Below are 24,518 nucleotides of genomic sequence, written 5' to 3' on the forward strand. Positions count from 1 at the left end.
CATATTGGTCCTTTAAAGAAAAAAAGGTCCGAATAGGTCCCTTAAAGACATATCCGTTAATCAGTTTAGTCCTATTTAGACATCTTTTTAGGGACCAAACTGATTAACGGAGATGTCTTTAAGGGACCTATTCAGACTTTTTTTTCTTTAAAGGACCTATTTGGACCTTTTTTTCTTTAAGGGACCAATCTGAAACCAAAAATGTCTTTAAGGGACCATTTTATTAATTAAACCAAAAAAATGAGGAACTTATGGGGCTGAACCAACTAACGATCGTTAAATATGTTTTTAAAAACTCTATAATTTACTCTTACTAAATTTAGTCTTTATGTTTTTTTAGATGGAAAACTGTTGTGGCATATGGTGGACCCAGTTAAATATATAATTTTTGTTATTATATTTTACTCATTTTTAAAAAATAGTTGTTACATTTCAAAAAATATTTTTAAAAATCTTTACTCGTGTTATCAAATTTAGAGCTATCAAACGAGTTGGCATGGTTCAGTCTGATGGTCCAAACCCAATTATTATTGGACTACACATTAATAAACCGACCCAATCCACGTGGACTAATGAGCCAACCCGACCCATTTTATTTTATGTTTTTATTTAATCAATCTTTTTTTATGTCACTTTGATATAAAGTGAAGAAAAAACAATAAAAATAATATAACTCACTTTTTTTCTCTCTAATTGAAGCATTTGAAGATGATGGTGGAGCTGCTTGAAACTCAACATTCATGCGACCTCTTTGTTGAACCATAGGTTGCCATTGTTGTTGTTGTTTCTTCTTCCTCCATCATGATCATCTTCTTCTTCATTGTTAATACATCTTCTCTCACGTGCATGGACAACTTTTTTTTTTTATGGGAAATTTTTTTATTGGCAGCTTAAGGCCACCAAGAAGTTAAAACTTGTGTCACAAATTTATTGAGGGCAAGGCCGCCAAGAAGTTGCTGTCAGTTTCTCTTTCACACTTTTTTGGCGGATTTATTTAGGGCTTAAGGCCGCCAAGAAACTTACCGACGAGTGTTTTGTTGGCGGATTTTTTCTGTGAGCTGGCTGCTAATAACTTTAAATTTGGTGGCAGTTTTCAGCACTTCTTGGCTACTCTTGACCGCTAATAAAAGTTGATTTTCTTGTAGTGATAAAACAATGTATTCTTGTACCCAAAAAAACAATGTATTAATATAGATAAGGTACTATATAGTACTCATTCTTATATCTACAGTTTAAAAAAATACTCATAATCAGACTTATACTTATGCGAGTAACAATCTTTATACATATGTCCTGTCCTGCTCTACGGATACCTAGTTACTCATATCCATACTTGTTCCATGTATTTTAGTAAAAGTAAATCAAACAATTATAAAAACGAAATTTAAAATATTTATAGTAATCAAACACATATTTAATCCTTTAAAAAAAATTCCAAAACATTATGTTTCTTCTAGCGAGTCCACTTTTATTATGGGTTTTGGACCCAATTCATTTTTAATTATTAAGAAACTAACATTAACAATTAGCCCATGCCTCTGCAAAAGACATAATTAAATGTATCTCCCAAGTTGCACCTTGCTTCAACAAGAAAAAATCTCTTGCTGCTTAATTCTCACACTATAAATAGAGGAATTGAACGAGGAAATAGGGGGCTTGAAACTTACACCAGAAAACAGTGAGGGAGAATAGGTAAAAAACAAAGTTAAAAAAAATAAAAATAAATAGAGCAATAAACAAAGTTTAAAAAAATAGAAAAAGAAGGAGGAAATAGAGAAGGACAAAACTTAAATACAGTACTGTTTTTACTGTTTTCCAATTACATCTAAACACGTGTACTATTTTATATTCAATTTTAACACCGTTTTAGGTTCAATCTTTTATTTAAAAATGAATGGTAATGTTTTTCTTTCATCGTAATTAACTTAAATGTTTTTTACACTATAGTGTCGTCACATATTATACTACATGCATGTCAGCATGACGGGCCTAAGAGTAAGACCACAAAGATAATCAATTTATAAAATTATTTCTAATTAGTTGTCTATGATAATTAGTTGATATTAGTGTTCAAAATTAATAAAATTATTTCTAACTAGTTGTCATATGATAAAACAAATTTAATAAAATTATATCTAGAGTTAATATTGTCTCAACAAAAATTAAATAAATGAAATTTGATATTAATTGAAAATATAATATTAAACGAAATTATTTTAGTAATTTAACAAATGATTTTGTATTCAAAACATCTAAAAAATAAAACTTACCTAACATTATATAGACACACATGACACAAATACAATCTATCCGAGTGCTTAATACAAGCACATACATATAAAAAATAAAATATATACTCCTCTAATTATAATACTTTTTACAAGAGATTATAATATTATATAATGATAATTATATCCTAAACCATGCAAACATGAAAATTAATAATCATAATGTACCATCGTTTAATTTATCCACATTGAGCATGTTAACAATTGAAAGTGCTATGGCAGAAAGTTGAAAAACATTTTTGTTTCTCTTTGTCAATGGTGAAGTCACATCATTCTTTTGCTTGAATCCATCTTCACAAGTTGTTGAGGCATCAATAATAGAACTTAGCTTAAAATTACAATCTTCATAACGTTTTGCCTTGTAATCTCTAATTGCTTCTCTAAAAGTTGTGATAGCATCAGAATATACATCAAGACAATCATTCAAACATTCTTTGATAAATGGATCTTTATCTTTCTTCTTTAAAAGATCTTTGATGTAATCACAAGTATTTGTCACATTGTGCCTTGTTATCTTTATAGATATGAGACCTAATTCTTCAAGATTTTGGGCACATTGGCTCCTACGGTCCGATTGAAAAGATGTTGTACAAAATTTGTAGCTTATGTTGGGATCATTTTTTGAGCAATTCTTGCATGTTTGTTGGATGAGATGGTTGGCATCAACAAATTGATTGAAAGAACATAAGATGATTGTGAGGAAGAACAATAGGAATGAAGAAGGACTCATTTTTCTTTGTTTAGACATTTTGTGTCTAGGACTTAGTTTTCTTTGTTTGGAAAATTGTGAAGGTAACACTTTATAGATGCAAGAAATGAGTGTGTAGTGATGGGAAAGATTGTACTTTTTCTCAATTTTTATGGGGTTGAGAAGCAATGCTTTTGTGAGAATAAATGTAAGTTGCCGTCTAATTAAACAAGAAGGAATTAGAAGCTAAGTTAATTTGGCAATCATTAAATTTAAAGGTGGAAGAAATATGGCAAACTATTAGAAACAATTGAGTAGGATATTAATTTGTTTATGTGGATAAATTGGAAGAATTAATTCTACCAATTAAAATAAAGATATAAGCCCTTTGGTTAGTGAATTCCTCGTGACAAAGTTGATAAAATTGTCCATTAAGTGTTTTGATAACAAGTAAAATAAAATTTCTCCATCAAGCTTAAAGAGACACAAGAATATTGAGTACAACGAAAGGCAATTTATTGAGAAAATGTTGTCTTTTAACAAGTTCGCATAATAAAATATTATTTTTTAGTAGAGCTGTCAAAAAAATCTCTAACTTCTATGTCTCGTCTCTTGTAAACTCTTTAGTATTTTTTATGAAAATATTAATAAAACTCTTTAAAATGGTTGAAGGCCAGGGACTTTGTGAACTTTTTTTTTTTGATAAAAATCATGATGTTTGAAGGTTAGTGTATTTGTATATAAAAAATATGAAAAAAGTTTAAAAAAAATATATGTTTTCAAAAAATAATTTGATTTACTATAGAAAAAGGTAAAAGTTGGAGCATGTGGGTCAACTTTAATCATAGATCTTAGGAGATTTATTTGAGTGAGGCTCTTTAGCCTTAAGAGTTTTTTGCCCTCTCAAATATGTAGTTTGAGACCAAATCTTATGGGTTGAATAAATTGATAGCTACAATTGTGAGCACTATTAATTCTTGGCTAGGAGAGGAGTGGGAGGTGCAGAAAATTCATGTGTTCAGTGAGGAAAATAAGGTTTTGGTTAAGTTGGCTAAAATATGCCATTCCTTGCATGTGCTTGATAATGCCCCTAATTAGGGTTATGGTCATCAAAGTTATGGTCATTTATTATTGTTGTAACTAATCTAGTATTTCTTTCCTTTTTAGTATTTTAATTATTGATTATGTTTGTGTTTTGGAATTTCCTGTCATGTGAAAAAGAAAAATGAATTTTTGTTGCCATCCTTACAATTCATAGTTAAGGTACTTGAGGAGGAATTCAAACTATATTATAAATGGCCAGTATTCTCTAGTTACTTTTATGAGATATTGTTGTTATCATTGGGGGAGATTAGAGTTGGTCCAACATTTTTTGAGACATAAAACAAACTCTTAGATGAAGTCTTTTATCTAACATCAGATAGGAAATTTCATCTAAGATAATCAAAATCCTTCCACAATATGGTGAATCAATGTTCGAATTTCAATTAAGCGATGTATTTATATTTAGTGTATGATATGTCTTTAATATGGTCAACTTTACTGGAAAAAATATATGATTTTTTTTAAAGAATGAGCCAAAATCTTCAAATATATTTTGATAAAATAATTGTATTTTTTTTGTTCAATACAAATTTACTTCACTATTTTAAACTTCTTAATATTATTAAAACTCACACAATGTGAGGTCCTAAGTTCAACCTTTTGGGCACACAAGATAAATTCTACTACTTTTATAACATACACAAACAAGCGTCGAAAATCGAATGTATGACCAATAATCACTTGTTCAAGAGACAAAAATCGAGTATCACTTGTACTTGTTGCTGTTCAATTCATGAATTATTTTATCCCAATTTTATTTATTTTTCTTTATAATTCAAGTTCAACCAAAGCCACTAGGTTTGGTCTAGTGGTAAGAGGTTTAAGTAGTATGTTATAGGTCCTAGGTTTGATCCTTAGCTCATTGTAAAAAAAAAAAAAAACTTTTAAAAAAAAAAAGTTCAACCATCTAATTTTAATTTTTTTTTTTTTAGAGAAATATGAAATGCTTTTATTTTCTTGAAGAATGTCTAGCAATTTTTATTTTTGTCAAAAAAATGATTCTTCACTTCATTTACTGAAAAATCTATTCAGTGAAAGTTAAATTACAATACAGTACAAGAAAACAAAAATTCACGTTTTTGTTTGTGGATAAGCAACAGAGAAAGTAAAACCTCAACAAAAACAAAACCCCTTCACTTCATTCATAGTTCTTGGTCTCTCACACAAAACATCATCATCGTCAATGGCTAAGCTAAGAACAGCCATTGATTCATCATTCTGGGACTTAAACATTTCATCTCCTCAAAACATTGATGGTTGGGCCAAAGCTGTTCCTGGTGACCCTTTTCCTCTTGATGCTTCAGTTGGTAGTAGACTCTTTCGTCATCAACAACTCTCTGAACAACTCTCTCCTCGTTTTGGCATTATCCCTTCCTTTGCTCCTTCTTCTGTTAAGGAAGTTGGTTCCTTTTCACTTCAATCACTTCTCCTTAATCTTACTACTAATCGTTGGTAATGTTTCACTATACTTTCTTTGTTGGTTTTTTTGTTGTATTTTAGTTTAATTTACTTGAATATGATGGTAATTTGAATTTCAAAGACTTGAATTTTAATGGGTTGTTTGTGTTTTTAATGTGTATGTCTTTAAATTGTCTGTTTTTGTTTATGCTTCTTTAAAAATTGGATTTTTTATTTTGGGGTTGTTGAATGTCTTAAATGGGGGCAATAGGGGTTTCAAGCCTGTTTTTGAGGGTCTTGTGATTTCCTATGAAACATAGTGACTAGTGAGGGTGTTGTTATTTCTTATGAAACATAGACACAAACGCAGACATGACACAACATAGACATCAGACATGACACTACGGTTTGACATAGTTTGAGAAAATGAAATAATTGAATATAACAACTAATTACTACTAACATTGGTTGTTTCCAAAAATTAATAAAATTGAATATAACCAAATGTGTCGTTGTTGTGTAGATACACACACTGAGACTGACATGTGTTAGACGTGTCTTCAATTTGAAGTGTCGGTGCTTCATAGGTTATTTTGAAGCACTCAAGAAAGAAATTTATTATTTTTGAAGTTCAACTATTTTCTATGAAACACATGCACAAACACGGACTCCATATATGACACTGACATGTCGACTTGATAATAATTTGAGAAAATGAAATAATTGAATATAATCATACGGGTCCGTGTTGTGTAGATTCACACACGGAGACTGACATGTGTGGGACATGCCTATCATTTGAAGTGTTGGTGCTTCACAGGTTATTTTGAAGCACTTGAGAAAGCTATTTGTTTTAGCTTCTTTTTATTTTGAAGAAATAATGAAAATGAGGTTTGTTTTAGTTGTTGATGGTGTATGCTTATTATTGAATGAGAACCCAAAAAGAAGAAGAAAACAAAATTTGTACATGTTTCTAGTCCGAAATTGACTAGCTGGTAGTGTATCACTGTTTGTATAATTCCAATTCTTGAAGAAAAATCAAGAGTTATTGGTTGTTTTCATGGAGTGTAGGGATAGAGTAGCCGATAAAAGAAAAGGATGTTCATTATTTGGATTTAAACCAAATTGTTCATTGTTCCTACTAGTAACTATATGGTTGTAGTGCCATTAAGTGTAAACAGTTCAGTTGGATACTTTTTTTGGGTAGTTTTATACTTCAGCTTTTAGTTCTCTCTTCTGTTAGTGAGTCGAAGGCATTAAAATGTTGCAGTAAGTGAGTAACTAATTTTATGCATTTAGCGAGTTCTTAAATTGTTGTATTACAGAACATCTAAGTTTTGCTCATTAGTTTTAGTTCTACTAATTTATCTCAAACACAAGTTTATGTTTTTTATGCTTCAATAACTTGCTTCATATATTGGTTTTGTTCATCCACAAATGTCTTTTATATTAGCCATTTTGATCATCAAATATGTTTTTAGGTAGTCAATTTAGTCGTGGAATGTGTTTTTTGTTGGTCAATTTAGTCCACAAAATTACTAACCAAAGAGACGCTAAGGATGTATTTGCAATTTCGATGCTTTCAGAGATTAATGTGACAACGAATTACACTTTCAGGGACCAAAATGGTTGTATGCCCCTTTTTTTGTTCTTCTCAATTCAAATATCAATGATGAATCTCAACTCTTTAATGTACTCATATATAGCTTTATTATGGTTGATATAGGTGGCTTGCAGCAACAGGGCAATTCCGTCCCAGGAAAATGATAGTTGATTTAAAAAATGAGATTTCTAATGCTACTGAATTCAATCTCTCCACAGTTAAGGGTGTTGCAAAGCATTTCATTGACAAGTCGCATTATTCATATGGCTTAACCTCGCAGTTTTCTTTTTCTCCTTCAACGTCTGCGTTGTTTGCTTTAGAGGGCCATGGTGAGAAAGAAAGACGCCGCAAAAAAGTGATGGTTTTTCACGAGGCACGAACTTAACTGCTTTTCTTAATTTTTCATAATCTCATGCAGTCAGTTGAAACTTTCTTCATAATCTCAAAATGTTAAGTAAGATTTGTACTACGATGCCTGATAGCATAATGAATAACCGTAAAAGACAATGTTTTGTGCAGCTTCCTGAACATGATCTTACGGTGGAGGCAGCATGGCCTCAATTGTTTGTTGACCACAAAGGAAGATATTGGGATGTTCCCGAGTCTATATCAGTTGATTTGTCATCCTTTGTGTCTGATTCTGGATTGCGATACCGTTTTGGGATACATAAGAACAATGGTAATCCTCAGGCAATTAATTCAACTGATAGCGATACACCACTGTCTCTACTGCCAGGGTTATGCGCCAAGGCTGCTTTTACTTATGACAAGATCAAGTACTTTTGGAAAAACAAGGAGATTGAGAAGGAATACAAAAAATTGACTCCATATGATGTGCGACTTAAGGAACCTCATGCAGCAGTATCTGGAATTATAGGTAAATTCTTTTGATGAATGTTGTCATCATTGTTTGAGTTGAGAATCAATAGGTGAATTCTTATAAGTTACAAAGTCCCTCCCTTACGGAATCAATATGAATGAGTTGAATAATTTCTTTCGGTGTATTTTATAAATTTCCCTTGATTTTCATACGAACATTTTTTTCATCATTGGTGAATAGATTGTTGTTAGCTGACTAGACATTACGGCAATTATCTTATAAATGTAGGTAGCTCCTTTGCTTCCTGGATTTGGAACGGGAAGAACTTTTCTGGTATCGATTCAGGAGAAGATCAAGCCGTATCAAAGAGAAGAAAGAGATCTCGATTTAATGCCGATTTGTTTGGTTCAGTTTGCTATACTTTTCAGCAAGGAAGATTCATGAAGCGTTTCGGGGACTTAACCAGGGTAGATGCCCGTCTAGATATATCTTCAGCTTCCGGACTTGCAAAGAAGATTCTGAATGGTTTCAAGCGTTCTAGTGCTGATCTTAACGAACAATCATCAGCCTCACCCCGGCTTAATTTAATCTTTCAACAGCAGGTACAGATTTTCCTTTATAAGAGCAACTATCTTTGAATGTCCTTTAATCAAGAATACGTTTTAAGTAACTGTTAAGAATTTTAATCGAGTAGTAAGAGGATTCTAAATATTGATATTGACCGCTACACAAACATATATGTAGGTTGCAGGACCGGTTGTATTTCGAGCAGATTCTCGAATTGCAATTGAGTCATTGACAAGGAAACATGGTATCTACATAGAAGATTTCATTTGCAGCTTGAATTACTCTTTGGAGTTTCTGGAATCCGGAAAAATCGTTGCTTGGTATTCACCAAAACGGAAAGAAGGGATGGTTGAATTGCGCTTATTCGAGTTTTAATTGAAGTCGGTCTTCATCATTTTTGTAAGTCATGCATAATAACACCTTTTAATGTAAGAATGCGACACGGTTGTTGTTAAAGTCGCGTTTGTTTATTATCCTTTGTTCTTTGCATGTATGTTGTTGCATGCATAATTCATTTTAGAGTTAGTTGGCTTCTTTTTGTATCAATTAAGAGTTATGTTTAGTTGGGTGGTTATCAAAGGTTCAAAACCAAACTACACTATTGTTCTTTATAACTGCCATACAAGTTCAAAAAGAATCAAAATTTTGTTCATTTTCCAAAAGACTGGATTCTCTCTCCAAAGGGAAATGAGATCTCCAAAATCATGGTGGTCATTTGATCTTAATTGGATATCCTTAAAAAAATTCAAAATTTATTTATTATTTTGTAATAAAAAATAGTGAGTCAGTGAGTTTCAATCTAGATGTCTGATCTTAATCAAACAACTATTAATATTCCAAATGCAAGAACAAAGTAATTGTGACCGCAAGGCGTTGAGGGAAAGAAGACTTAAAAGAAAGAAGAAATGCTACCTTCAGTCCAACGGCGAAGGTAGCATATTTGCAGGGAAATAGTTCAATGTTGCCTTTAAAAAGAAGCGAGCGAGCACACAAGGTAACCCAAGAAGAAATGTGGAAAATGTTGTGTGCACGGCAATGGAGACGTGAATAAAATTAAAGACTTGGGCGACATAGTTTACAAATTGTTCGCTCTTTTGGCATCCTTGGTAGCACTGAACTTCACTGCCATAGGAGAAACGCTATTCGCAAAACACTATATCTTGCCGCAAAACACTACCTTGTATGACATGTTTTGACAGAGATTGCAATGGAATGGTTGATTTGGAGAACAGGGTGGTGATGATGGAAACTGATGCTCCCTAGTCGCTATGATAATACCAAGTTTTGGAGTCAATCAAACATTCTTCTCTTTTGTACCATACTCTTGTTGCTGTAACTATTTGTATTTGTGTGTATGTGTTTACTATAAAATTGTTTTTCTGTAGTTTCGATAGATTATTGTTCTGTAGTTTGAATTGTTGTAACTTACTGGAAAATTGATAGTTATTCAATCAAAATTAGACACTTTAAATTAAAGACTGTTTTTTAAATTACAAACTAAAATCTATTATTCTGAGTTGTTTGATTAAGATCGGATGGTCACAGATATTAGTGCAACTGTTTTTTAAATTACAAATTAAAATCTATTATTCTGAGTTGTTTGATTAAGATCGGATGGTCACAGATATTAGTGCAGCATGAGCAAGTATGATCGGATGGTCACAGATTTTTTTGGATATCAAAATTTCGAAAAATCATTTAATTTTGAAGCTATTTCAAATAAATTTTCATAAAAATCATTTTTGAAATACAACTTTTGAAAAAATTGTGATTTTGACTATGTTTTGATCTTCAATAATGTGTGTTTATGTTATATGATGTCAAAATTAGTGTTTCAATTTAGAGAAAACGAATATAAAAAAACTTGTAATATTTTGAAAATCGATTTTAGAAAATCTATTTTCAAAAATACAAAGAAAAAATCCATTTTTTTAAAGCTGAAACAAACAGGCCCCGAATATATTTGAGAAAATCCATATCCAAGAAAATCAACAAAGAGCTAGAGGCTGACAAGAGAGAATGAGTTTCTAGAAAGAACTACTCAATAATATTTTCTTAAAACTCAAATTTAACAGAATTGCATAAGATGTCTATCTTTCTTTCTATGCTTATAGGTATTTATCCTCTCATGCAATTGTAAAAATCTTCACCACAGGCAAAAGTAATCAACATGACAAAGGTCTCTCAAACCATGAAGACCCTTGTTAACCCTTATGATGTGGAATCCACAAAATTGATTCCTTGGACATCAAGTCATCAACCAATGAATTTCAAACTGAGATTATGCATTGCAATATTGAAAAACAGCAGTGATCATAGCATCTGCAATATCCAAAACTTCTGAAGGAATGTTGTTATTATAATAATAATAATATAATAATAATAACATAGAGAATATTTTAACACCAATCATTGAAATTTTTTCATTCTACTCCTAATACATTTGCCATAAATATATTATTATCAAAAAGGTCGTTCCTCGTTGTCTCATATAGTACCCCGAACCCTACTCAACCACGGCCAATAAGTCGCTTGATTTAATGAAGACGTGCTTTGCATCAGTCCCCAAATCCACCTGAAAAACAATAGACCAACATATTTATTAATGATGAAATGAAAAGCACGGCTGATTCATAATGTCATTAGAATGCTATCAAATTTCTTTTCTCAATAAAGCAGTATGTGTGAGATATAACAAAAAATGGTTGGCAATCGGCACAACAATTTACTCGAATACTAGTTGTTCTTTTGATATAAATATTTCTTTAGTCATTGATTAATTCATTTTAAAAATTAGCGTTCAATGTTAATGTTACGACTTAAAATACACCTGGATGTAAATATGTACATAAGTGCAAATATTTTAATGTCACTTTACCTCATAAGCATTTACATCATTGAATAGAACCTGTAAAAAAATAATGATAATTATAGTTAAACTATGAAATGAAAACCAGGAAGTTCAAATGATTCAAAAACTGCTAACTTTATTCTATTATTTCATTATTTGAACCAAAAGTAATCCCAAGTTAACCCTGCACACTACTACTATCGTGGCAGGCAAAGAAGTGAACCTCTAACTTCCTCCATTTTATCGAAATAAGATACATCAAACAAAACCAGAATAGACTCCAGTCATTTGACTAATGAGCAAATACTATATATATTATGCATGCTACATTTTCTGATTACAAGAAACAGAAAGTTTGATTTGGTTGAGGATTCATAACACAATGCTTAGGTTTACACCTCTCAAGCAATTTGTAACATTCTATTCTAGTCATAGTAAAGTGTGGTATCAAAGCTATATGAACAACGTAGTCAAAAATTGACCCTTGTCGGCCTAAAAGATGGGACAGTGGCCACTATCCAAGGTTCAAGTCCGAGGGGCTTCTATTTGAGAGGCCATGTTAAATAAACTATCCCTGTGCTTCAATCTCTGAAGCAAGCAAAGACACTTCTAATCGGAAGTTTGTATAGTGTCCGGCACGACACTGACACATATGATTACATTCAATTAATTCATTTTTATAATTACTTCTTATTGGAAGTTTGTATAGTGTCCGACACGACACTGACACATGTGATTACATTCGATTAAATCATTTTTATAATTACTACCAGTGTCTACATGTCAGTGTCATGTTTGTGTCTGTGCTTTACAAGCTTCATGTTCTGAGATGATTGGCTCAGTGGTTCTTAATATCGTTAACTTTTGTTGCAATTGTAAATTGGGAATTAGAGTTTGTAATCGGAAGGTTTTAGCATTCATCGAAAATAACTCCAGGGTTCATAGTTACAGTAGTTATTTGGATCTTAGGATTAGGATTTAAGTCACATGTTTAGGTTGTTTGCCATGGTAGATTTAGGGTCCTTTGAGATTTTGTGTCACCTATACAAAGCATACTATTAATCTCGAGATTGTTGGCTTATTGTTAACTTCACCTCCATTACAGTAACTAACAACATACCTTTGCTCCGGCCTTCACATTTTCAGCCTCAGCACCAACATTTAGGACCTGAAACAAATACAAAATAAAATTAGACCAAATTATCGTAAAACTCAAGTTTTTTTTTTATAAAGAACAAACCTTCAGATATAAAACATCATGAAGCACTATGTAATATGTATACTTACTTCTCCAACAAGGTATCGCTCAAATTTAACAGCTGACTTGGGCAGCAAAATTCCACCAGCTGTTTGCTGCAACAAAAAATATATTCACAAATCAGCTACGCAATCATGCACCATCCAATTTATAATTAACAATTGCAGAATACTTGATTCTGACAGTAAAACAAAATCAAACTAAGCATAATAAAACAGATGAAGCCACCAACTAGTTCAATCACACATAAAGCATAGATAACAATAACTCATCTATATAGCAACACAGCATTACATAACTTTTCTACTCTGCTAGCTATTACTTATGCATGTGTAATTCAAGAAATATATAATGATGCACTTAAATTGCTGTTATCACTTATCTCGCTAACAAGAGAACATAGGTGATTCTGTTTTCTCTGACAAAACAGAAAACCAAGTTGATGACATTCGATGAGGATATATCAATTTGGCACGCAACCAATGTCATACAGCTTGGTTTTTTGTTGCAACAAATTATTTAATTGGCACACTAATCGTATCAAAATCATGCTACGGAACAACATTAAACGGAAAGTTATCTAAACAAAGAAGCCTCGCAAACTAATCCAACACTCGACCTATAGTTTGAACTTATCATAGTAATTATTTCAAGATTGCAGGCACCAAACATTGAAACAACAACAACAACTATATAATTAAGTTCTTTAATCAAATGAAATGAAACAATAATTAAGTTCTTTAATCTACTAAGTAAGTTGCTGAGTTTGAATCCCGTCAGGACAATGTCACTTGAATTAATAAAAATTTCCACTTTTCTCAATTTATAGAAAAAAATTTCTTAAGTCCTTTAATCTACTTCTCATAATTCCTACAGACTAAGAATAAACAATATCCCAAATTGAAATTAAAAAAAATAAAAATTTGATTTTTGGATAAGTTTGTAGCATACTTGTGATAGCTCCTCCAAACGAATAAGAACCCTATCAGCCTGAGGCACAACCTGAAATCCAAAAAATCAACAAAATTCAGATACAAAAACAAAAATTAAACTTTAAAAAACATAAAAACTATTAAATAAAAGGAGAATTATAAACAACCTTAGTAGGTTCCCATTTATTGGCAATTGCATTAACCTTCAAAGAGTTACTCTTCAAAACTGAAAAATACCCAAATGAAAAAAGATTAAGAATTTGTTAAAATGAAGAAATGGGTTATCAAAAAATTAATTTTTTTGATGAGTAGAAGAAGAATTATACGTGGGAGTTTCCGGTTGGAGAAAGAAGCTGTGGTGGTTTTGTGAAGGAAGGATGTTGGTATGGTGAGAAATGTGGAAGCCATGGTAATGGATAAGAGATGAGAGAGTGAAGGAAACAAGAACAATTGTATGAGTTAAACCCTATTTTAGGTTTTATTATCCACAATGTCACAAAATGTCAAGAATGAAGACAAACAAGAGGGTGAGTCGATGTGAGGAGAAGGTACTAGAAGGTAATTTCAATATTTGATTTTTGAAATTGTTAAATTAGTTAATTTAATCGCAAAAAAAAATAAGAAAAATATACTCCTATTTTGTTTTTGTTTGATACTGAATCCGTCCCGAATTGAATGTCACAGTTGACTGTTGTACATTGTTCACATATACTCCCTCCAATTCTGTATATAAGAAAGAGTTGACTTTTTAGATTCATTGTAAAATAGATGTATCTAGACAATAATATAGTCTAAATACATTAATTCTACAATGAATCTAAAAAGTAAATATTAACATATAAGATGTTGTTAGATCCGTTTCATTTTCAATGTGTATTCTTAAAATGTCTAATTTTTTATAATTTTTATTACTGTATTATACAATTACAAATATAAATAGTCAAACTTATGGATCGACATGCTTAAAACACAATCAACTGTGTCACTTATTTTGGGACGTAGTGATAAAATAAATTTTGAATCTATGATAGATAGAGTATTCTTTCTTTACGTAGTACAAAGAAATAACCTACCATAATAGTATTTCTTTCCTTACTTAATAACCATGCATCTCGAGACTCTAGTACTAGAGTTGGGATCTCTTTATTTTTATTATTTCTATTTTTTTATTATTAAAGTTTTTAAATGTACTTGTAAACTTAACTTGGTTGTTTTTTATTATTATTTCTAATTTTTTTTATTACTAAAGTTTTTAAATCGTTTTGTAAACTTAACTTAGTTGTTAAGGATATTACATTTTATATGAAGAAGTTGAAGTTCGGATTTCGAATAACCTACTTATTTATTTTAAGGGTGAAATTTCTATCGCTAGGTTATTTATTCTAGTTTCTATCACTAGGTTATTTAGTCTAGTGCTAAAAATTTCACCTTAAAAGTGAATAAGTAGAGTGTCCGGAGTTCGAACCTCGACTCCTACGCATATAGTGCGATGTTCCTACCAACCGAGCTAAGCTAACAGAAACTTGTATTTATAGTGCGATGTCCCTACCAACTGAGTTAAGCTCACAGGTACTTCTAATTTTATATTGAGATGTTAATTGTGTTAATTTTTTTATGGAGAGGTGAGTGTTTTTCAAAAATTAGAGAGGATATTTATGTTATGGAAAAAGCTAACATGTGCCCTAAGGACATCTTAAGATTCGAAATACAGCAATGTTTTATTGAAATTCGTGCATTTGATTTGAATTTTAAATGCACAAATTTTGAGAGAATTTTACTACTTTTACATTCTTAAACATGTGCCATAAGGACACATGAGTACATGTTAGCACGACTCTTATATATTATTTAGTGATTACTGATGTTTAAAGGAGTTCTATCCCCAACATTTTTATATATTTAAGCAAAAAAAAAAGTGATGGAGTGTAAACTAACTATTAATTTTTTATTAGTTTTTTTTTTAATTTATGATGAAGTTGAAAATCAAATCTACCATTTCTAGTATACTATTTGAATTTCTCACTATTAAACCATATATAATGGCTTTCCATTAATTTGTGTTTTAAGATACCGAGGTTTGAAAAAAGCTTGACTTTTTAGTCTAAGCCAGCTGAAAATCTTTAAGTTCTATCCGTGTTCCCACAATATTCCCGGAAAATTGGTCCCATTTGTTTGTTTTAGTTAACTTAATCAACCTTTTATGTTAAGAAACAAAGCATTAGAATGAATGACAGAGATGATAACGGCTACATAGGGACCACATTAGTCCCACACTCTTATACTGTAAACCCATATCCATGACCTCACACCCATCAACCCTTTTTCTTTCCATTTGAGCAAAGTTTTTGTCTTTCTTTCAAAACACCATAACCCTTTTCTCCACTCACTTTCCATCACATTCCTACTAAATCAAAACTCATTATTGTTAACATGTTGAAGAACAACCTCAGTTGCTGTTTCTTGTACTTTTTCCTTTGTCTCTTCTTGCCAGCTCTTGTTTTCTCCCACACACATGGTAAGCTTACCCTTTTTTTTATTTTTTTTTATTTTTACCATTTCTGTGTTTTACTCACTATTTTGCTGTTATAAGGTGGAAATGTATGCTTATGTTAATGTTAATTATTCTTTGAGTTTTTCTGAATTTTGATTGTCTTGAGTTATATTATTCTTGAAAAGGCTTTGAAAGTTTGCATCTTTTTCTGGATCTCTAAACTTTTTCAGTGTTACATTTAGTTTCTTTAATTAATTGTTGGTATGCAGAAAGAAAAGAGCTTTAAGAGTGAAAATGAAATTCCTAATTTGTTAAATCTCAATAGGTTGTATTTGGAAATTGAAAGTTTTTATGTTTGTCCTATTGAACTTTTAGAACACTACTCTGCATTGTCCTTTTCTCCCATGTGTCAGCTATTTATTTTTTTTATTTTTTGGTTTTCACCACGAGTATCCAGCCCACTGAACCGCATGATCTGGTTCGGCCGTTTGGGGGTCGGTTCTGGCGTGGTTTCAGCTATTTATTTTAATTTATGGGAAGCATGGACCAATACCAAAGTCTTGTTTAAGAAATATAAACTATTAACTCTTTTTAATTGCTTGATCAAGGACCACAATTAGGAGCATATTTTGATAGTCAAAAGAGGCAACACTTTTATGTACAATTTCCATCTTAAGATACTTTTAACCTACAACAGATTTTGTATGATGAAGCACTTCCTAGTTCATTCAAAATCATTTATAAATTTTGGCTGAAATTGCGCCTAAAAATTGTCTGTCCCTCAACCCTATCTTTGAAATAATTATTGTGTTTAAAAAACTAAATCCAATTGAACGTCTTGAGTAACTATCAATCTATCATTCATCTGGCATTTCAAGATAATTGAACTTCTTGGATGACCATGTATGTTAGTTAAGTTCGTCTTCTTTAACAACTGTGAGCTACTATGTTAGTTAGAAGTGTTAGTTAGTTAGAGGTTGGCAGCTCATAGGCGCGAGCTGTGCCAAAGCTGGCCTTAGGCTCAGCTTGAGCTCATGAGTTTTTGTTACAAATTTTGGATTATAGGCTATACAAGCTTGATCTATTAAGGAAATAACAACACATCTTATTTCCAGTACAATCTCACTTTTCTCTCTTCAATTCATATCCTTCAATTTTATATTTCTTCAACCTCAAGAAATCGATTTGTCCCAACATAGATGTCTCTAGAAATAGTATTATACTGTCTATATGTACTACATTGTGTATTTTCAAAAGTTATATTCCCTAGAAGTTAAAGGTCTTTCTTTTGTTTCAGTTAAGACTTAAGACCAATAAGTAAATTTTGGCTCATAGCAATTCATTGTTTGTCTTGATAGGAATCAGTCACAAGAGATCAAAGTATTTGGGTTTTATTACTTAGTTACTGACTGATCATCTGATTGATTATCTTTTATGAATTGAAATTTAGATGATTTGGTTCTTAGCATAACTTGTTTTGTGCATTAAAATTGGCAGAAAATGTAAGTATAGTGCAAGTGTTCATGATGATAATGTCATCAAATTTAAAGCCTTGCATTTTAGTTTTTTTTTTTAAAAAAAAAACAAAAACAAAATTTGAATTGTCCGATCTCAATTTAATGACCACCGATGTGCTGATTGTGTGAATGTGTGATACTGTGACTGCAGACAATCCTTCAGTTTCAAGGCACACATTAATCTATTTTTACTTGAACAGGACAAATATAAACTATAAACGTAATCTTCAGTTATGTGTATATGGATGCATATTTACAATAATATATCTCTTATATGATGTGAGCTGGTTTGTGTTCTCTTTGTCCTACAGGAAACCCTGCAAGCGAAATTGTCGATATTATAAACAAGAATAGAACAGATCAAAAGCTCCACAATTTGAATGACACTCCTGGTCTAGGGTGCATGGCCTTGCAATATGTTGAATTATGCAAAGGAAACTGCACCGATAACAATGTTGTTAACTGCAAACCTCCCGAAGATGATTTCGTTGAAGTCTTTGCTCCGAATTGCGGTGTAGAGTTACCAACTTTCGGCACCATAACCGGACACATTGTTGGCTGTCAAAGAAAGTATCTCGAACCATCATTAGCATTTTCTCAAATTCTTATTAAAGATAAGAAATCTTTGTCTCTTTTGAGAAATAAATCACATACTGAAGTTGGAGTAGGCCTTGTTGGAGATCATAAAAAAGGGCCTTTCTTTTGGTGCGTTTTGTTTAGTGATGGAAAAGCTAACTCTACATTTGTGCTTGAAAATCGCGGTGCCGGAATCAAGCAGAAAAAAGGATGTTATAGTGGGAGCAATACTCCATGCAGTGGAGGGCAGAAAAATGGTGTTCCATTTTTTAACTTATTTTTCATGTGTTATGTATTCATTCTGCTTTTTAAACTTTTGTGATCGATTTATACTGATTTCATGATCTTCACGTGACAACTCTTGCGATGTTTTTTTGTTCATATTTTATGTTATTTGTTTACTTTTACACTTACTGCTATTAGGATATATGTATTCCCTCCCTATTGCAGGTGACTATTGATTCAAAGTTGCTAAACATTTAGAGGATAAGTCGCTGAATTATACAAATTTTTACAATTTTTAATTATCAATTCATGTTTCTATATGCTCCTTCATTGTTTGATATTACTTGCTCTTCATGCAACTCATTTTTACTCCACCTGGATGATATGGTGTAAGATTTCAAATCATATGTCCACCATTCATCAATGGTTGTAGAGAAGGAAACACAATTACTTTTGCAACCAAATTGACTTGCTTTAACCCAAATGCAAGACTCAGGCTCCACAAACAAAGTTCTATCTTGAAGTTCTTCCATTTTCACCCATCTAAGCTTAGGAACTTGAAGCTTAAAGACCTCCACATGATCCACAATAGTCATTGTTTTCTGGAAAATGAGGAAAACCAGCAAGATTTCCCCATTTGATTCAATTAGGCATTCCCTGAAATATCTCGCGTTAACGGATGGTACAGCCCTGCATTTGCTGATTGCTGTTATTGCAACATCAGTGCCAACAATGACTTCAATAACAGCAACGGTTCCCTGCATACTCAACGTGTAAATTTTCCCTTGAGATGCTATAGCTGTTCCGAATTTCATGAACTGTTGCTTCGGATCATTTGGATCGATAATAGTGCAGCCCCGATTCTCACATACATGCACAGGGCCGTTCAGCCAACAAAATGCAAAAGCTGGATTGCTGATACCTGTAAATATCACTGGGAGACAAAACTTAGAAGACATAGGGGACTCATTGATCAGCACAAATTTAAGGGGAACGTTAACATCCCAATTCGGGACATGCCTACAATCTCTTGAGGCAATGTTGTGAAGAATATACTCCGATGGGCTATTGCGTCGGGAAACAACTGCACCGTGGCCACATCCAACAAAGTACAATGGCATAAATCCAGGTTCCCAGAATTCTGGATGACTACCACAATGAGGCCAATAGTACTCCTCACGATTATGAATGAGATCTCGACATCTACCAGCTCTGCCAATTGAGGGTTCTTCATATTGCTCTGGCAGCGTCTAGATGCCAACCTGAGCGCCTTGATACTGCCTGGATAACTAATTTTATCCATTACATCTGGATGCCTACCAATGTGACTGAGTAATTGTGGTGGAAGATTAGGCCATGGCTTCTTGCCTCTGGCCTCCTTCCGCCAAGACAATTGTCCATTTTTATTTGACTTGTTGGCCATTAGTTGAAATATGAATTGGGATATTGGGACAATTAAAGATGCTCTCATGTCTGATTGATATAAGCAAGCTAAACGTGACCTCCAAGTATAATGAACTCTAAAGTAATCAAGTAATGGAATATAAAATGATAATAGAAAGAGCAATGAATGGAGGGAGTAGTTGACTTTTATATAGTTAACTATAGGTTGTGTTTATTTGGAATATAAAATTAGAATCATATAACAAAATATTTATTAGTTAGCTTCTGAAGTTTTTTAAGTTTGTATGAGCTGATTGAGGCTGGCTCTTAAATCAAAATAACGGATCAGATTTGGGGCGCGTTGTTTCCTCTATGATGGTTGCGCCTGTTGGTGATATGATTATAAATAGGGAAATGGAGGGACTTTTTCAAACATTTCCTGTTTGTGAAACCTCTCAAGTCTCTAAAATCTTCTCAAATTTTAAGGCTTTGCTCCGTTCGTCATCTTCAATCCTCCATATTCATCATCTTCTGGGTTTTTCTGGGTTACTACTTTGTAAGGATATGTCGAGGACTCATACCATTGTGTGTGTGAGCAATGGTGAAGATTGCATTAGACATTCCCCTCGTCCTTTACTTCGAGCTAATCTTACTGTTATTAGAATTTGAGAGGCTTATACTCAACCACAAAAGCTAGCTTGAGAGTTGAGGTTTGCACTATACTTATAGTTATAAAGGCTATCTATGTCATATCTCTAGCCAATGTGGGACTTCTAACAACCGTTGCGTGAACGACGGTGATTTGTCGAGAATGATGATGAGATATTCTTAGATGTAGAACTTTTGGTCCTTATTGTGCGAGCAACTGTTGGGATCATCAGTCGCATTTCCACGCCCTTTGACTTGATTGGTGGTGAAAGGGTGAATTTGATGTTTTTCATAGAATGTCAAATTTATTTTTCCTTCCTCTGTTTTTCAGGTGACCATGGCTAAAGAATGTCAAAGAATGTAAAATAAGACTAATAATCTTAAAAAAAAGATTAGAAGCACGAAAAAAAAAAAGTAGATTTGTTTTGGAAAATAGAGAGGATACCGACTTAAAAAAAGATACTATTGATATCTGTTTTGGATTTTGCTTCCTTTCTATTTTATTAGAGCATTCACATCAAGGGTGGTGCTACACCCATCACCGTGGGTCCATGTACTGTACACCTTAAAAATGTGCAACATAGATACCATTTGAATTAGCTTATTTTTTATTTTATGTATATAGCTTATGCAATTTTTATGTATTATTATAAGTTTGTCAAGATAGTTTATGATAAAATACCTTATAAAAAATATAATTTTCACTAGTGTAAACTTATAAAATAACATAAAACTTAATTTATATTGAATAAATTGTTTGCATAAGCTCAAAAATAAGCTAATTCAAATGGTTCGAACTTTCTACTATCACTTATATTTATTTAAGATATAAATTTAAACAATTAAGTTTAAGGGATCTGGATTACCTGCAGTTGTGTGCAACTGCAGGATGACACAGTTGAGTAATTTTGCCCAATTATTATTTAAATAATATAAACAAATTATAAACTAAAAAAAGAATGTGGATGAGAATGGCTTAAAAGCCTTACAGCAGGACCCTGCAGTAAAATTCAACTGCAGGCAATCCTTTTCCAAGTTTAAGCATCAACTTTTACATAAATTTCCTTCGATTTTATATGTAAGTAATTTTTTACTTTTAAAATTTATTTAATAGTCGATGTAGCCCTCTTTTTTAAATTTTTTTATTTTTTTCCTTCTTAGGCACAAGACCAAATGAAGTACTATTATCTTTAATCATCAACGTAAGAAAGAAGAGTTTTTTTTTTCCAGGCACACACTTCTACTTCTACATGAATTTACCTAATCTTCCTTCCTAGTCTCTACATGTTATTGTTGTTGGCTGCTATGCATTCTTTTTTCTTGGTTAAGGTTTATTTCTCTGAATTTTCTTGGCAATATTTTTAATGAAGCAGAAACTGAGTTCCCGTGGTTTTTTTTATTTTAGTTTTGGTCTAGTCTCACAAAATGCTTTGTACTATTATCTCTCTTTTTTTAATAAATATTTCGAAAGTGTTGCAAATGATAGGTAGCTGCAAAGGATTACCAACCTATTTTATATATACTAGTTGTTTAGCTTTTCCCATATATAAAAGTTGATTTTTTCTTATTTACAGTGAAACCGATGATCGAGCTCAAGATCTCTAGTATACTACCAGATATACTCACTACTCGACCGTGGTTTTATACATACTAGACTAAAATCGATAATATTGATGTAGGTTGTCTCTGTTTTATTAAAAAAACCAAAAAAACAGAGTAAAGTGAGTGAGATTGGGTGTTATTCCAAATTCACAAATTTCAATCCAAGACATTAGAATTAGAACTAAGAAGGTTATTTCAATTGAGACGAAAAAGAAAAGGCTTTTGTTCTGTTTGTGCTACTGAATTGGTATCTCCCTACAAACAAAATTCCTCATATTATTTTTTTTAATTTCTAAATTCAACACAGATGCAATTAATTAAAGTGACATATAATATAGCTAGAATAATTCATAGATCCCAGGTATATTTCATTAAGCATTTCCTATATTGGAGTTTGCATACAAACATTCAAATGTTATTCAAGTGTAAGAAACACTCTGCCTCATTATTTCCTCTATTGTTGATAATTAAGTTTCTATGGAGACTTGAATCTGGATGCCGAGGTACATCTCAAGTAGAGAAGTTACTCCTTGTCTTGTTACAGATAGAATCAACATGTTAACAATGTTACCATCTAATGATGATATTCCACACACTTCCTCTAGTACTTTCGAGGTTTATTGAATAACTAATGTATACTAGTATTGTTGATAATTAAGTTGCTATGGAAACTGGAATCTGGATGCCGAGGTACATCTCAAAAATCAGGCAGATTTTCTGTGAAACTTTTGTGCTGAAATTTGCTAGACGAGTGTGGAATTTGACAACAAGTATGAAAGTAAGGACCCATATCGCCAAAATGATCAAAGCATGTTTCACAGAAATCATAGCCAAAACTATAAAGGAAACGGCACACTCCGACAAGATTCGGAGTAACATTGTGCAAATAATAGACCTGGGATTGGGAATAGGTTGTCGAAACAGAGTGTGTAGCACTAAAAATAAAGACTTTACCATAACAGCGTAGGGATATGCAGTGATGTAATAGTGTTTTCCGTTAACCTCTGGATTTCCCCAATTATATACTACCATGGCACTTAAATAGAGGAACATTCTCCAAAAGATTTCTTCTAAATCTTTAAACAGATCTCTGCTACAAGTTCGAAAACAATAAGTAATATAATTTAGATTTTAAAAAGAGAAAAACTAAAATTAGAGAGGAAAGTATGTATTACTACTACTACTTGTCGCGGCGCGAAAAATACTCGAGCGTAAACACTCGAAAAATAACAGAGTCGCCACCGAATTTTATTTATCCCAAAGCAGGGAAAGGAAAATATCGAGAAAACCTTGAGGGGTGAGAAAAATGGGTTCGGGAGTTGGTTATGCGAGGGGAAGGTATTAGCACCCCTCACATCCGTTGTACTCAACGAGAACCTTTTAGAGGGAGTTGGTTATGTGTTTTTTTAATGTTTGCTTAAATGTTTGTTTCTTGCTTCATCGATGGAAAATGTTTTTTTATTTATTACTATTATTATGGATATGGGGAAAAAATGTTTTTGTTTTTTATTATTATGCCCGACAAGATGCTGAGTCCTGCTCCTACGTATTCCCAGGTGCAATGGGAAAATCAGGGTTTCGTAGTTCAGGGTAAAAAATGTTTGTGGGTTGGTTGCTTTTAGACGCATGACGTCTAAGTCGCATTCTCGTATTTAAATGCTGCTTGTATGCTCGCACTTTGGAGGCTTAAGCGTGGTTTGTATTACGGAGAAAGGACGAAAACGTCACCCGTTTTATGAAAAGAGCTTTACTTTTACTGCGCGCGTGGGCAGAGAAAAGGTTTGAGTGTGTTGAGTTGATTTTAGGAGTTTTAATGAAAACGTCCGAGAATGAGGATAATCCGAGTCACGAGCCATACGTCAGGGCCTCGAATTATCCGGGGAAGAAAGCCATACGTCAGACTAACCCCTTTTCACTCTAATTATGCTTAAGTTCTTTTATTTGATTTAAGAAAATCAAAAGGAAAGATAAAGCGGATGATGAAGTGTTTTAATGTTTTTTAGCGTTGGGGAATGAGAATGATTCAAATCACGAGCCATACGTCAGGGTCTCGAATCATTCAGAGAAAGAAAGTCATACGTCAGACTAACCCTTTTTCATTCCAATTATGATTTGATTTGATAAGTTTAAGCAAGATAAACAAAAAACAAGCGAAGCAGACATAATATAACAATAAACATATGCATGGACTGAAACTTTTGTCAACCGGTCAATTTTGCTTAATCGTGATTGTTTAGAAAAAAGAAAAGAATGAGAATAATTCGAGTCACGAGCCATACGTCAGGGTCTCGAATTATTCGGGGAAGAAAGTCATACGTCAGACTAACCCTTTTTCATTCCATTTATTTTAATTATGGGTTTTTTCAAGTAAGGAAATGCTTTTGAGAAACAAACCCGCAACGAAAGTATTAAATCAAGTAAGTAAACCAAACATTAAACACGAACTTATTAAAATAAGCTTAAGAGGTTTTGATTAATTAATCACTTAACTAATAATCACTTATTTAAGTATTTAACCATTTAAGCACTTAGTAATTTAAGTACTTTTTATCAAACAACTTAAATGG

General features: G+C 32.4%; 4 protein-coding genes across 4 annotated transcripts; 2 read left to right on the forward strand and 2 right to left on the reverse strand.

The window, feature by feature from the left end:
• Positions 1-2,438: 2,438 nt before the first annotated feature.
• LOC123883317 (putative invertase inhibitor) lies at positions 2,439-3,086 on the reverse strand. Its single transcript, XM_045932075.1, has one exon. The coding sequence runs from the start codon at positions 3,034-3,036 to the stop codon at positions 2,446-2,448; it is 591 nt and encodes a 196-aa protein (XP_045788031.1). The 5' UTR covers positions 3,037-3,086; the 3' UTR covers positions 2,439-2,445.
• A 2,074-nt stretch (positions 3,087-5,160) lies between these two features.
• LOC123883319 (protein TRIGALACTOSYLDIACYLGLYCEROL 4, chloroplastic-like) lies at positions 5,161-9,064 on the forward strand. The gene is made up of 5 exons (XM_045932076.1): positions 5,161-5,532; positions 7,205-7,454; positions 7,601-7,958; positions 8,190-8,503; positions 8,646-9,064. The coding sequence occupies exons 1-5, from the start codon at positions 5,264-5,266 to the stop codon at positions 8,841-8,843; spliced, it is 1,389 nt and encodes a 462-aa protein (XP_045788032.1). The 5' UTR covers positions 5,161-5,263; the 3' UTR covers positions 8,844-9,064.
• A 1,720-nt stretch (positions 9,065-10,784) lies between these two features.
• On the reverse strand, positions 10,785-14,031 carry LOC123883320 (10 kDa chaperonin 1, chloroplastic-like). Its single transcript, XM_045932077.1, has 7 exons — positions 13,836-14,031; positions 13,677-13,735; positions 13,529-13,579; positions 12,607-12,672; positions 12,440-12,487; positions 11,347-11,376; positions 10,785-11,043 (listed from the first exon to the last, which is right to left on the reverse strand). The coding sequence occupies exons 1-7, from the start codon at positions 13,915-13,917 to the stop codon at positions 10,975-10,977; spliced, it is 405 nt and encodes a 134-aa protein (XP_045788033.1). The 5' UTR covers positions 13,918-14,031; the 3' UTR covers positions 10,785-10,974.
• A 1,786-nt stretch (positions 14,032-15,817) lies between these two features.
• On the forward strand, positions 15,818-18,597 carry LOC123883321. The gene is made up of 2 exons (XM_045932078.1): positions 15,818-16,024; positions 17,829-18,597. Exons 1-2 carry the CDS (start codon positions 15,940-15,942, stop codon positions 18,413-18,415), a joined length of 672 nt encoding a protein of 223 aa, XP_045788034.1. The 5' UTR covers positions 15,818-15,939; the 3' UTR covers positions 18,416-18,597.
• Positions 18,598-24,518: the final 5,921 nt, after the last annotated feature.

The sequence above is a fragment of the Trifolium pratense genome, linkage group LG5 (genome assembly GCF_020283565.1).
Source record: "Trifolium pratense cultivar HEN17-A07 linkage group LG5, ARS_RC_1.1, whole genome shotgun sequence".
NCBI classification, from domain to species: Eukaryota; Viridiplantae; Streptophyta; class Magnoliopsida; order Fabales; family Fabaceae; genus Trifolium; species Trifolium pratense.

What these genes read in the sequence shown, in the direction of transcription:
- LOC123883320 (XM_045932077.1), bottom strand. Translation starts at nt 13,917, where the DNA reads ATGGCTTCCACATTTCTCACCATACCAACATCCTTCCTTCACAAAACC. An exon ending in GTTTGGAGGAGCTATCACAA is followed by an intron (nt 12,673 to 13,528) that starts GTATGCTACAAA and finishes TTTTTGTTGCAG; the next exon opens with CAAACAGCTGGTGGAATTTT. An exon ending in ATGTGAAGGCCGGAGCAAAG is followed by an intron (nt 11,377 to 12,439) that starts GTATGTTGTTAG and finishes ATTTTTTTACAG; the next exon opens with GTTCTATTCAATGATGTAAA.
- LOC123883321 (XM_045932078.1), top strand. Translation starts at nt 15,940, where the DNA reads ATGTTGAAGAACAACCTCAGTTGCTGTTTCTTGTACTTTTTCCTTTGT. An exon ending in TGTTTTCTCCCACACACATG is followed by an intron (nt 16,025 to 17,828) that starts GTAAGCTTACCC and finishes TTTGTCCTACAG; the next exon opens with GAAACCCTGCAAGCGAAATT.
- LOC123883317 (XM_045932075.1), bottom strand. Translation starts at nt 3,036, where the DNA reads ATGTCTAAACAAAGAAAAATGAGTCCTTCTTCATTCCTATTGTTCTTC.
- LOC123883319 (XM_045932076.1), top strand. Translation starts at nt 5,264, where the DNA reads ATGGCTAAGCTAAGAACAGCCATTGATTCATCATTCTGGGACTTAAAC. An exon ending in AGCAGTATCTGGAATTATAG is followed by an intron (nt 7,959 to 8,189) that starts GTAAATTCTTTT and finishes TTATAAATGTAG; the next exon opens with GTAGCTCCTTTGCTTCCTGG. An exon ending in ATTTAATCTTTCAACAGCAG is followed by an intron (nt 8,504 to 8,645) that starts GTACAGATTTTC and finishes ACATATATGTAG; the next exon opens with GTTGCAGGACCGGTTGTATT.